The sequence below is a fragment of the Artemia sp. Qi Xiang Cuo genome, chromosome 4 (genome assembly GCF_049724085.1).
Source record: "Artemia sp. Qi Xiang Cuo chromosome 4, ASM4972408v1, whole genome shotgun sequence".
Taxonomy (NCBI): Eukaryota; Metazoa; Arthropoda; class Branchiopoda; order Anostraca; family Artemiidae; genus Artemia; species Artemia sp. Qi Xiang Cuo.
The window spans coordinates 5,356,614-5,369,296 of NC_142797.1; the positions used below are offsets into that span (position 1 = coordinate 5,356,614).

General features: G+C 35.1%; 1 protein-coding gene across 2 annotated transcripts in view; it reads right to left on the reverse strand.

Annotated features, from left to right (window-relative positions):
- Nucleotides 1-603: 603 nt before the first annotated feature.
- Nucleotides 604-12,683, reverse strand: part of LOC148952709 (E3 ubiquitin-protein ligase MARCHF5-like) — a 43,186-nt gene continuing 31,106 nt past the window's right edge. For both annotated transcript variants that reach the window (XM_089088053.1, XM_089088052.1), the window contains exons 5-7: nt 11,278-11,468; nt 6,656-6,830; nt 604-2,638 (exon numbers count right to left, since the gene is read on the reverse strand). In XM_089088053.1, the coding sequence (XP_088944179.1) occupies nt 2,495-2,638; nt 6,656-6,830; nt 11,278-11,468 (510 nt within the window). In that variant the 3' untranslated portion in view covers nt 604-2,494. The remainder of the gene's footprint in view (nt 2,639-6,655; nt 6,831-11,277; nt 11,469-12,683) is intronic.

Sequence of the window (12,683 nt, forward strand, 5' to 3'; positions counted from 1 at the left end):
TAACGGAGAAACGTAACGAGTGCAAGGTAAAAAGTGCAGGAAGCAAAGATACTGGTCATAATATCTACAATAATTTATATATCCTCTACAGTAATATTTATAATAATAATATAATATCATCTATAATAATAATATCAATAATAATCCAAAATGTATTTAATGGCTGCAAGAAGTACCAAAAAAGTAAATACAAAAATAAAAAGAAAGAAAATCCCTAAAAAAAAACAACACTGCAGCGTCGTTCTCCAGCGTCCTTTTTAATGGGAAATACCGCTTTTAGTTCACAATAGCGAGTTCTAAATGAGTCCTAAAAGCTATTTCATTTCCATTGTTCAATTTTTCTAATAAGTTTATCTCTGAAGGGCAAATTTGACCATGTTCTTTTAAATAAACAAGAGATTACAGGAAAAAAGAAAGCCATTATATTTGACAATGAATGTTCGTATATTATTTTTCTGCCGACTCGTCGCAAAACCGCTTGTTTGTCATGGTCAATTTTTTATATCACAAAACCTTCTTATGCGTACCCACCTTCACAGAAATGTACTCTTTAAGGTTATGTTTCCTGAGCGAATTTTCTGTATATTTTTCCTGCGGTCCTGCGATTTAATATTTCAAAATAAGATGGCAATTTTGATACCAGTCGAAAGCTGTGACTCAGTTTTATTCATCTACTAAACTAAATTTTTAAATTGGCTTTACATTTTTTGTACATTGAAAAATACGCTAAAAAATATGAAAAATATTGTATTTTCCCTATTTCTTACGCAGCATTAGAGGATTCTCTAAAAAATATATATATTATAATTCTGGCTCAGATAGATCAAGATATAGATCTAATCAGCGTTCATTGGTCAATGATCAAGATATTTCAAATACACTATTATCTAAACACTGCAGCATCTAAAATAGATGCTGCAGTGTTTCATCTGAAATATAAAACTGGCCCAAACGTAATTCGATTCAGAATAAATTCGTAACTTTATTAATCAGTATTGTTGCTGACTTCTTTTCTAGAAAATCGGGTAATCCCCCTCCCCCACAAATTGGATAATAGGATTAACAATAGGAGTGTAGGATTTTAAGCTAAAACAGATACGAAAACACAACTAAAGATTCAAAAACATATAAAAACTGAACAAAAGTGAAATTTCAAGGCTTTAAGACGCAACATACAGTGTGGTGATACACGGTGGAATAAAAAAAATAGGGAAAATTCCAGTAATAAAGGTATCACAAGCAGTTGCTTTGATGCTGATTATTTCAACTGGCACAGAGAAAAATTAAAAAAGCAGATAGTTTAATGATTTGGTTTTCTTCTTAGGGAATTCCACATCCTGGAATTTGTTTTTATATAATTAATTAATATAAAATGGTTATCATGAGTAAAACATTTATTCACCGCATTTTATATGAATAAAAATTCCAATACAAGAATTATAACGTTACATTCCAACACTCGTCACACGTCACATTCGATAACGTCACATTCTTGAAGTGACGTTAACGCTTTTTTATTGTTGGGTTGTCATTTTTTGTTTTAAATATAGGATGATTTATGTTTTTTTTTCACTATATTATACAAATAGCCCAAATTGGGGCCCTATCCAGGGAGAGAAGTTAGACGGTTTGACCCCTTTCCCGCCTCGAAAAAAAAGTAACAAATAAATTACCAAATATAGTGTCGTAAATAAAATAAAATACAACATTTAAAAAATAAAATTTCATACAGAATGGAGATCAAAGTATCTCCTACGTAGATCAAAGTATGCATTTTAGCAAAGAGATACTAAACTTGAGACGAATAACAAAATATAATAGTGAATTAATGACAATAAGAATGATTAAGAATTGTAGAGTAACTGGTACCGTTTCTTTGATTTTTTCTTTACTCACATTTTTCTTTCACTTTTTTTCACATTTTTTCTCTTTTCTTCACTAGGATATTCTTTCTCTTTAATCAAATCACAAACAATTCAAAATGAAAATAAGCGAGTTATGAATTCAGAATGAAAACTTATATGTATACCGTCTTTTTGCATTTTAGTAAAGGGCGGTTTATATTCTAATATAGTTAGAGATAACCACCCTTTTCTACAATACATATCAATTTCTATTCACTTTTGATATTATTGCCCTAAGAGTTTATTAATTTTTTTTAAAGTTAAGTGATAGAAAATCAAACTTAAAGGTAGGTAATCTTAAACTAAAGGGAAAAAACTATCATGTAAATCGGGAATAATATCGTAAACGAATTAATTTTTGCTTTAGAGGAGGACACAAAATGAAAAACAAAGATATTGAATGTTCAGAGATAGAAGCTGGACTAAATAAAACAACAACAAAACAACAAGCAATCGTTTGTTGTTGTGGAATAATAAAACAACAAACAATTGTCAGTTGTTGTGGACTAAAGTCAACAACAACAAACAATCCTGTTTACTATTGCTTGTAGCAGCGCATAGTTCAAGGACCTTGATGGTCTTGTGGATGGTCATAACTGACAAGGTATGGTCATGTCGGGTAGGACTGCTCTTTTATTCCAACTGAGAACTCTTCTTGTATGGCGACGAATGTATCTCGCTTGCAAGAGAAAGAGTCTGAAAGAACTCTTGGCAAATAGGTACAGCAGACCACCCTAAGAAACAAAAACTATTAGAAGGAGTAGCTGAAAATGAGAGGAATACGACTTAAGTTACGGCTCAAGCTTAAGTCGTTCTGGCTTAAAGCCTAGATCACATGTAGCTTTTTTCGGGCCCAATTTACTAGTCGGCACCGATTCGCAAAGAAAGTGGTGCCGATTTGAGCATGAAAAATTTTCTAGTTTTTTTGTCGTCAAAAACGACGCCAAATTCCAGTAATAATTCATCAAAAAGTAATATATCAAAAAGTAATAAATTGTTTTTTAAGATGCTGATAATGCAAACTAACTTTTGTTCATGAGTTTCCCAATTTCCTATGTGCCTTTGGTAGTTTTTCTTCCTCTCTTTTATAATCAAGGACTGTAAAATTCTATGATGTGATACACTTTTCATTAAATGCTGATTGTTTGATTACATAAACTGCTTTTAAATATTCAGACATGACTTGGTTAATTTTCTGAAGCTGGCATCATAACATAGTTAAAAATCCCCTAGTAATATTTGTTCACACCCAACCTATCTAATTTCCATGGTGACACAGTTGAACTCCTACAACCTCTCCAAACTTTTTCCCGGCAAGAAAGTGAAAGTAATATTTTGTGTTAAACAAAATCTGCAATAAGAAGGGCGCTATCTCTGAGCAACAAGAAGGGCGCTATCATAAAAAATTCTCAATCTATCCTTCACTTCAGCAGGAAAATCAAAAGTTCTAAATAATAATAATAATAGTTAACTATTGAATAATGATAGAACATCATAAATTAATAATGAAATTATTAAATAAACTTTTTTTTCATGAAATTAAAATTTTAAAATACTAGAAATTTTAATAATAAAAGAACTTAAAAAGAATAATAATAAAAGAACTAATAATTGTTGAGATCAACCTTGATAACCTGCAGTTGACTAATGGTGTCTATGAAGTTTAGTTTTGGAAATCTCGAGCAAAGGACATTTTTGTTGTACCACTATCGTTTGCCCACTGAGGTGCTGAAATCAGTGCGAAAAACACCCCTATGCGTGGCAGGCCTTTAAGTCACTTTCTAAGTTAAATGACGTAAAACCAGTTTCAGTTCCGGACCCAATTAGAAGCTATGAAGTACTCGAAGAAGACTGTAGGTATTCTGAAAGTTCTTGCGGTTCATTGCATCAATTTCAAAATCCTTCTACAATGATTTTGATCAAATGAAAAGGCCGTAATTTCCACAACTTGTAAGATTTGAATGCCCATTTGATGTAATTTAATGTCAGATTAAATGAAAAAGAGATGGGGAGCCGGAAATAAAAGGATATATCAAAGGTTGCTGTATGGGGTTTGACGTATTCGGCCAACAGGCCGTATGTGTTCGTGTCACTTGATCTTTCTGTGCCTTATATAATCACCAGGGTGCTTGGGTGCCACTTCAGCAATATACACAGGATCCGTATATATATCATTTGTCTTGCTATTAGTATGGGTCATTTCCCTGCAGCAATTGCCTGCATTGTAAAACAAGGCTCGAAATAATACATTTGCACTTCGTCATAATACATAATACATATATAAAACATTTGTAATAAATAATACATTATTATTATATAATAATAGATTATTAATGCAATGAACCTCTATAAGGAATTCTTAATCATTTATTATACTTAATTATCTACTTAATTATTAATGATTTTATTTTTATCAGTTATTGACTAATTGTTTATTTACTGGGTTGACTAAACGTCAGGATTAATTATTTCCTTAATCAATTACTATTAAGGCTGGTTATTAATTGCAAGCACACTGAACTTCTATAAGGTTATCCTTGGAGGAGAGAAATATTTTCAACTTGGATGTTTTTTTCAAGAAACGTTGTTAAAGGTTTGACGGTTGTATTTTTTTTTCAAGTTCTAGTTTAGGGACTTCTCGCTATCTTGGAAAGTAGTCGAGTGAGATGCCCGTTTCCAGCGATCGAATTTCCTTTTCCAGCAAACTGAAAAGTCGATTTCAGCACCCTATGCGCCAGCAGTGCGAAACGATGTTCATCTTTTTTGTCTTACGAGCTAGATGAGTGACTTTCAGGAACGAATCTAGAGCCTAAAATATACACCCCCTGAAAGGAATTGCGAAGCTACTATCCCTACCCAGGATTTTAAAATTAACAAGGTTTTAACACACACAATCTGGCAACTACGATCTAACTCATGTTAGCATAGCCTAAGGTACCAAATCTTGCTACAAGTAAAACCTATTGCTCTGATAATCTAAAGATAAGACACAATACAATTTAGGAAAGACGAAAAGGTTTGCACGGAAAATCCATGCTGCTTGTGATTAGCGATACTACAAGTGCTGCATCACAAATAAATTATGGAGTTCCACAAGGATCTGTTTTGGGACCACTTTTATTTCTAGTATATGTTGATACATTAAGATTTTATCTTCCTGGCGCAATTCTTATAATATTTGCAGATAACACAGCTATAACATCTTTTTCGCAGAGGCGGAAAAGATGTCGTAATTCGCACAAACAATGTCCTGCAGAATCTGAATATATTTACTAGTCTCAGTTCCTTAAGTGTTAATATTAGTAAAACTGACTATACAATGTTTAGCCGTATTGGTGTTGAGACAAATTCTTTCAATAATATTTGCTTCGGTGGTACTACAATTAATCAAATTTTGACGCAAGGTATTTGGGATATTTCGTTGGTTGTAATTTGAATTGCAATAAACGAAATGAAGTTATTTTGTCCAAGGCAGCAAGAGGCCTAGGTTTATTTCGTCGTTTTCGTAATTTTTTCCCGTTTTCTGTTTTAAAGATTATTTATGGTGCAATTATCCAACCTTATATTGTATATGGGTGCTCCCTTTGGGGCAAGTAATTTTCAGGCTAATTATAGTTGAATCCAGACTATTCAAGATAAAGCAGTTCGTCTTTTGGGGGAATGTGCTAATGTTAGTGATACACATATTGAGTGTTGGTCAATTACGGGATCACCGGTTACTGACACTGAAGTAACAATGTTTAAATGATGTTTCACCAGCCTGTTCTGTGGATATTTTTTTCTACTAATTATGTTTATCATTCTTACCATACAAGGAATGCGGATAAGCTAGTATCTGAGAAGAGAAATACAGTAAGGTCAGCTCGTGTGTTTCGTCACGTGAGTGCAACCCTCTGAGATAGCCTCCCAGACATCAGTTTCTTCATTTAAATCACAGGTCAAAAAGTTACTACTTGGTCGAGATACAGGGTGAAAGCGGTTCCCTTGTGAGGATTTAGTCTTTATTTTCTTTTTTCTTTCTTTCTTCTTATTATTTTTCTTATTTAAAAAAAACAACACATTTACCTATATGTTATTGATTATGTGAATTAATTAATTAATTGAGTCACTGCCCACAGGTTTTTTGACCTTCTAGTAGTGGCTATGATTCTTTAATTGATTTGTTGTTTGTGAAATGATCAGCTCTAACCCAGCTCTACATGGGTACCTGGAGAAATCTGGGGAAGGTAAGCAGGAAGGGTGTGCGAAAGCATAGGTTGGCTGGCCCCCATCCCCCCATTGCATTTCCTGGCTGAAAGGCCACGAAACGGAGATCAGCACCACCGGTTTGGACCTTAAGGGTCTAGTGCCGCATCCTTTACCTTTACCTTTTTTTTACCTATATCAATAACCAATACAATAAATTGTTCATCAAGGATGTATACAGGATAATTTCCATGCAGGATATTTGCAGGAAATGCAGGAAATTTGCATGCGCAAATTTCAATCATAGAAACGTGTTTTTTTCGCATTTTGCATGATTTCGTTGCAAAACGCAATGAAAAGTCATATTAAGAGCTTTTTTGTGACCTTTCCATGGAGAAAGTCCCTGTTTTTTAGCCAAGACTGGGGCTCCTTAATTGAAAAACATACATTAGAATCTTAGAAACGTATTATCTTACGTAGACGAAACGATCATCCTGATGCTACGCTTGAATTGGCTGGCGGCTTCAAAGAGCTTTTGGATTAGTGGTAAACAGTACAAAACTTACCAGCACCACTCTCTTCAAGCTTCCTTGCACAGATCCAAAGAAGACGTTACCACAGAGGACACAACACGTAGGGAACAACATGGCACCACTTGCATTCGTAAGAATGACCGTCTCAAAGTCGGGCTTCGGCGGAACATAAGGCACTCGGAGTTCCTGATCTTTACCCGGTCTAAAGCTGTAATAATTAGAGAATTAACAAAACAAATTATGGTCATTATTTAAGCATTTTGTCAATTTTAAAACGTTTTTAATGTTCATTGAACAACTTTTTTCATCTTTGTTTTGCAAATTGTAAATAAAAAGCAAAATAAATGATATTTCATTTCTTAATGATATTTATATTGTTTCAATTTTATTAACTGCATTTATGTAATAAAACTGGAATAAAAAAAAAGTGAAAATCAACAAGGCCCTTCATGGCACCTCCCAAAGGTTAGTCTCTTCCTACAAACTGTTACAAACTCTGTTTGTAAGTATTCCTAATGTTTAGAGGGATTAACTTTTATTTAAATATTTGGGAATAGTGACCTTTTGTTCTTTCTTTTTGACCTTTTTGGGTGTTCAGGTGACCTATTAGGTCACCTTGGCATTTTCCGCTCATCTACCCATCTGTGAGGGGAAAATCAAATACTAGGTTCTGAACCTATTCTGGAATTTAAGTCCTTACAGCACATCTTAACTCAAACTGTTAACTCTTATTTCAAAGTCTAGATCTCGGGCCCGTGCCTAGGATTTTTTATTCAAGAGAAGGGGGTAAAATATGAAAATGATCTTTTCTTTCTTTTCAGCCATTATATAATCAAAAAGAAGGATAAAATAGAAATTTATGACAGACTTGAATGAGTAAAATAATGAAAAAAAAACAACAACAAAACAACAACAACAACTATAATGAGATTAATCACTCAGAGACCTATTGAGCTAAAGAGAAATAATACATTCAAACAAAACACCATTAGCCTTGAGGCCAAGAAAGAGTGAAAGGAAAGTAAAATGACACAAGGGGGTCGAAATACCAGTAACTATGGGACACAAAAATGACACAAAGGGTCTAAAAACCAGCAGCTATGGGGCCAAAAAAAAAAGAAAAATAAAAGAAAAACGATATAAGCGGTCGAAAAAGCAGCAGCTAAGGGGCTAAGAAAAAAAAAATGAAACAAGGGGACAAATTACCAGCAGTTATGTGGCAAAGATAAAGAAAAAAGGCAAAAGGGCTTGAAATAGCCGCAGCTGTGGGGCAAAAAAAAGAGAAAAACAAAATGGCACAAGGGGGTCAAAACACCAGCAGTTATGTGCCTAAGAAAAAGAAAAAAGTAAAAAGGCAAAAGGGCTCGAAATAACAGCAGCTATGGGGCAAAGAAAAAGAGAGAAAGAAAAACAAAATGACACAAGGGGTCAAAATGCCAGCAATTATGTGGGCAAGAAAAAGAAAAAAAGGAAAAACGATACAAGTGGTTGAAATAGCAGCAGTATAGGGCTAAGAAAAAGAGAGAGAGAAAAAAAATCAAAATGAAACAAGGGGTCGAAAGGAAAAAAAATTTTTCTTGTGGTCAGGCAGCGCTAGCAGTGCATCAGTAACAGACCTGATATTGGATCACTTCTCGCAAACACTGTTGCAGGATTAACAATGATGAAAACAGTGTTGTATCATTGTACATACACGAATGTGGCGCGAGATATACCTAAGTTAAGGTGGAAACTGGGATGTAGAAAGTTAAATAATGCATCTTTAATTAGGATAATTTATATTCATAACGAGTTTAAAAATGCAAACTCTGGTAAAAAGAATCAAAAGCGATTATTTAACCTCTTAAAACTTGTTATAAAGGTTAAGGAATTAAAAAAATTAGGAATTAAGGATTAGGAATTAGGACTTAGTGAATTAGGGCGTTCCCAGACATAGAGCCTTCGGGTAGCATAGGATGTTATATGCGCTTTATTGTTTATTATTCTTTTTTTATGAATAAATAAATATTATATTTTCCTTCTTGTCACTTAAAACTGGAATCCAAGAATTTCCTTTCCTTGTTCCAAAATACTTGACTTGACTTAGGGCTCCTGCCGCGTTGGGGGCGGCGTAGATAGCGTCGCAACCCTGCTCCTCCAGGCTGACCGATTTGGTGCTAAGATTGGGGCCTCGTCGACAGCAATGTTGGCCATCTCCAGGAATTTATTGAGACTATCCTTCCACCTGGTCCGGGGTCTGCCTCTTGGGCAGGACCAGCCATGAGCTTTTGGGTCGAAATCATAAATAATTCTGGCTGGGGTTGTCGTCGGCATACGTAGGTGTCCAAACCACCTGAGAGTGCGGCTGTACTATCTGGATAGAGAACGGCACTTGGGAGGTGAGCGTAAGTTCCAAAATAGCGACATTAAAATTTAAAACGAACCGAAATTATTCTGTTTATGAGGGGGGCTGCACCCTACTGCACCACCACTATTTACGCTAAAGTTTGACCCCCCCCCCCCCGAACTCTTTAAGAACAGCAGCTCAAACACAAGGGTCTTTGATACGAAATAAAAAGTATTTTTTAACCGCTTTAAAACTTTAGCGTAAAGAGCGGAGGGTGCAAGAGGGAGCTGCCCCCCTCTTATACAGAATAATTTATGTTCTTTTTAAGTTCTAATATCATTATTTACTTTCATTTGACAATAATTTTTTTTTACATACTTAATTAAGAGAAACAGCAGATTGAATAGCGGTCTGGCATCTATTTTCTTTAATAACACTATTCCATTATTAACAATCCCTTGGCACATCCCAGGCATTGACAAGGAGATTTTACAGGGCATACTTAAAACATTTTTTTTTTTTTTTTTAGATTAAATGCAGTGCCTGCACAAGGGCACAATTGCAAAATCCACAAGGGACACGCACAATTGCAAAATCCACATGCTAAAACATAATAAAAAAATTAGCATCTTTCTCTGCTAACCTTGTGGCCAAAAATATTTTCTTAAACGTAGGAAACACGACACGCACAATACGTCTTCATACGTACACGTGCGAATACAAATACGCACAATAGAGACGGCAGTTCAAGGACCTGATTTCTGGCAATGGATTATTTCTGCACAGTAAAAACCTGAATCAATCTTTGGAGTAGAATAATATAGTATATAAACTTGTGTTTTCTTTGAGTATACTATTTTTACTCAACTGCAAAGATTACTATGCTATTATTACTATTATTGCTATATTTATTATTACTATTGTTACTATTATTTATTATTATTACTATAATTATAATTAATATTATTACTATACTATTATTACTGAAAAGAGCAATTCTTCTTCTCCAAATCACGATTCTTTTCAAAGGAAAAAACATTCAAATTTTCCTTTATTACCGTTTTTAAGCTACAAGCCTTTGATTCTAAGAATAATTCTAAGAACGCAGTAAAACTAGGTTTGTTCTTTGGCAGATACTAGAATTGACCGGTCTCCCTGGGAAATACTGCAGACTCTTCAAAGCTCTACAGCAGAGTACAGAGAGCTGTGCTCAAGTCAACGGCCGGCGCAGCCCATTCTTCCAAATCACGACAGGTGTGCTTCAAGAATATGCAGTGACTCCAGAGCTCTTTTATGTCATTATAGACCGCGCTATGACAAATACCACTTCACGTTTAAGTTTTGGACTCAAGTTTGGAGATCGCGTCACCTCAGATGGCGATTTTGCCGACAACCCAGCCATCCTGGCGGATTCTGTAGATTCGTTGCTAGAAGTGCTTCGAATTTTACGAGAAGTGGCTGTAAAAGTGGAACTGCAGATAAACTGGAATGAAACGAAAATTATGGCTAAAGACCCGTCTTCTCCTGCTTTCAATTCTCCAGTTAGCCAGGAAAGAAGAACTACATCTAAGTTGTCCAAAGGTTTACCTATCTGGGCTCCACAATTTCTGTAGATGGCTCGCTTCTCTCCAAGCTGCAAGAAAGGATGTCCAACGCATCTTCTACCATGGACAGGTTGAACCGTCACCCTAAAGAGCCATCGATGTATTCCAGTCGAAGAGCCTGAGAAGGATCGAAAGTCTGGGATGGTTTGACATCGTGAGTAACGAGAAGCTGCTGAAGCTCACCAAGCAGACTCAGTTTTCAACCCGAGTAGCCGAGCACACCTTAACGATAGTTTGGACACCTACTTCGGATGCCCCTGCGTTTATCTGCAAAGACGACCATCGACTTCGACCCTACGAAAACCGCTTGGAAGCGAACTCGCGGCCGATCAAAGGAACGATGGTCTGACAGACCGTCTAAGCTCCTGGTGATGGCAAATATCAGACGGAGTGAAGTCCAAACGATTGTTATGGACTTGTTACAGACCGAAGCAGATGGAGGAAGAAGCCGTCACTCTCTAAGCCGAGCAGCGCCCGGTAAGTCGTACTGGCCGTTAACCCATTTTTTTTTCTTCGGACTTTACTATCTTTGTTTTGTCATGGCTGGCTAGTTTGGCTTAAGTCTTTCATTCATCGAGAGTAAACATGAAGACTAAAAAGGAAAAAACCTGAAAAACAAAAGATGTATAAAAACCACAGGAAAAATGTCTGCCTTTTCATTATTTTTCATTCGTGGATATTTTATTTCATCGGTCATTTAATAAAAATGAAAAGAAAACACTTACTTGAAAATGGGAAGGATATGTCTAACAATCGGAGTCTTAGGAACATAGGTACGCAAAAAGTTAAGCACTGGCTGTTCCCAATCAATAAATTTTGCAGCACCAACCAAGACTGGAATCAATGGAAGACCACCCAAAATACAGAGTAGGCCCATATTTTCCAACACATACATGCCTTCTGTTAATCCATAGACCTTCCGAAAAAATAAAAAAAAAACACAGAATTATAAACTGAAATTGAATTAAAATAAAGAGAACGGAAAATTGAAGCGAAGCAGAAATAATACTTTTTTGGAATAAATAATGGGTTATTTTTAATATTAAAAAAAAATTTACGTGAACAAGGACAAGAAAGATAAACGAGAATAACAAAATATAAATAAGATAATAAATAATAGAAAAATAAGTGAGCAGCATTAGTAAAAATTTTAGTTAATTTAAATTAGGATACAACCACCATGGGAAAAATACAAATTCTTCCTTATAGTTGTGACCTTTTAAGGTCGTTTTAGTGGCCAGAAATGTCAATATGCCAGTTAAGAAAAAAAAACTATGTAGCGGATTTGGAAGCCAGGACCCGGCACTCGACATGTGGTAGGCTTGTATATATTAATTCTCGTTGTAAGTAGCAACCTCCCGACGAGTAAGATTTGTTTACTATTTTTTTCATCGGGAAAAAGGAGGGCTCCCCAGGGTACACTTAGAAGGTTGAAGGTCCCAATGACTTGTAATCAACAGTTACGTAGGTTATGGCTTCTTGTTTGGTTTGTACTGGGTTTTACGCCACATTTTGTTGGCGTCGAAGATAGTAAAGACGTTGTTCTTCTAACGAAATATTTCTTTCTTCTTCATTTTAATTTTTGACTCGTTCTGATCTTTGCTGTCGCTTGTCTTCTAACAGCACAATTTTGTATATAAATTGAAAGACAAGGCTTTATTTAAAAATAACTATAACAAGCTACGCAAATAGCCGAGTCTATATTTGAGATGAAATACTCGAAATGGTGGGGCATAAGTCTCTTTTTCCCCAAGATAATTAATATAAGGTGGAAAGTCTTTATTGTCTTCGTATTAATCTTTTATATCAATGCGTTTGTGCGACCCAAATTCTATACCCAATTTTCTGAACCCAAATTTCTATTGCAAATGTTTACAAACTATATCTTTTATAGATATTAAGAATGATAACGTCACGCTGTTGAAAAGTATTTCTATTTTACTTTTCCCCGCAATTTTACCTACGTTGCCACTGTAGCAGCTGACCACTACAAAATCGATATTAGATGGCAGGTAATATTTACTGTTGTTATAAATCTTATTATATATGATCTTAGAGTTAGTTCAGACTTTTGGGGATTTCCTGTAGGGAGAAAACATATGGGATTTCCTATAGGGAGAATGTTCACACG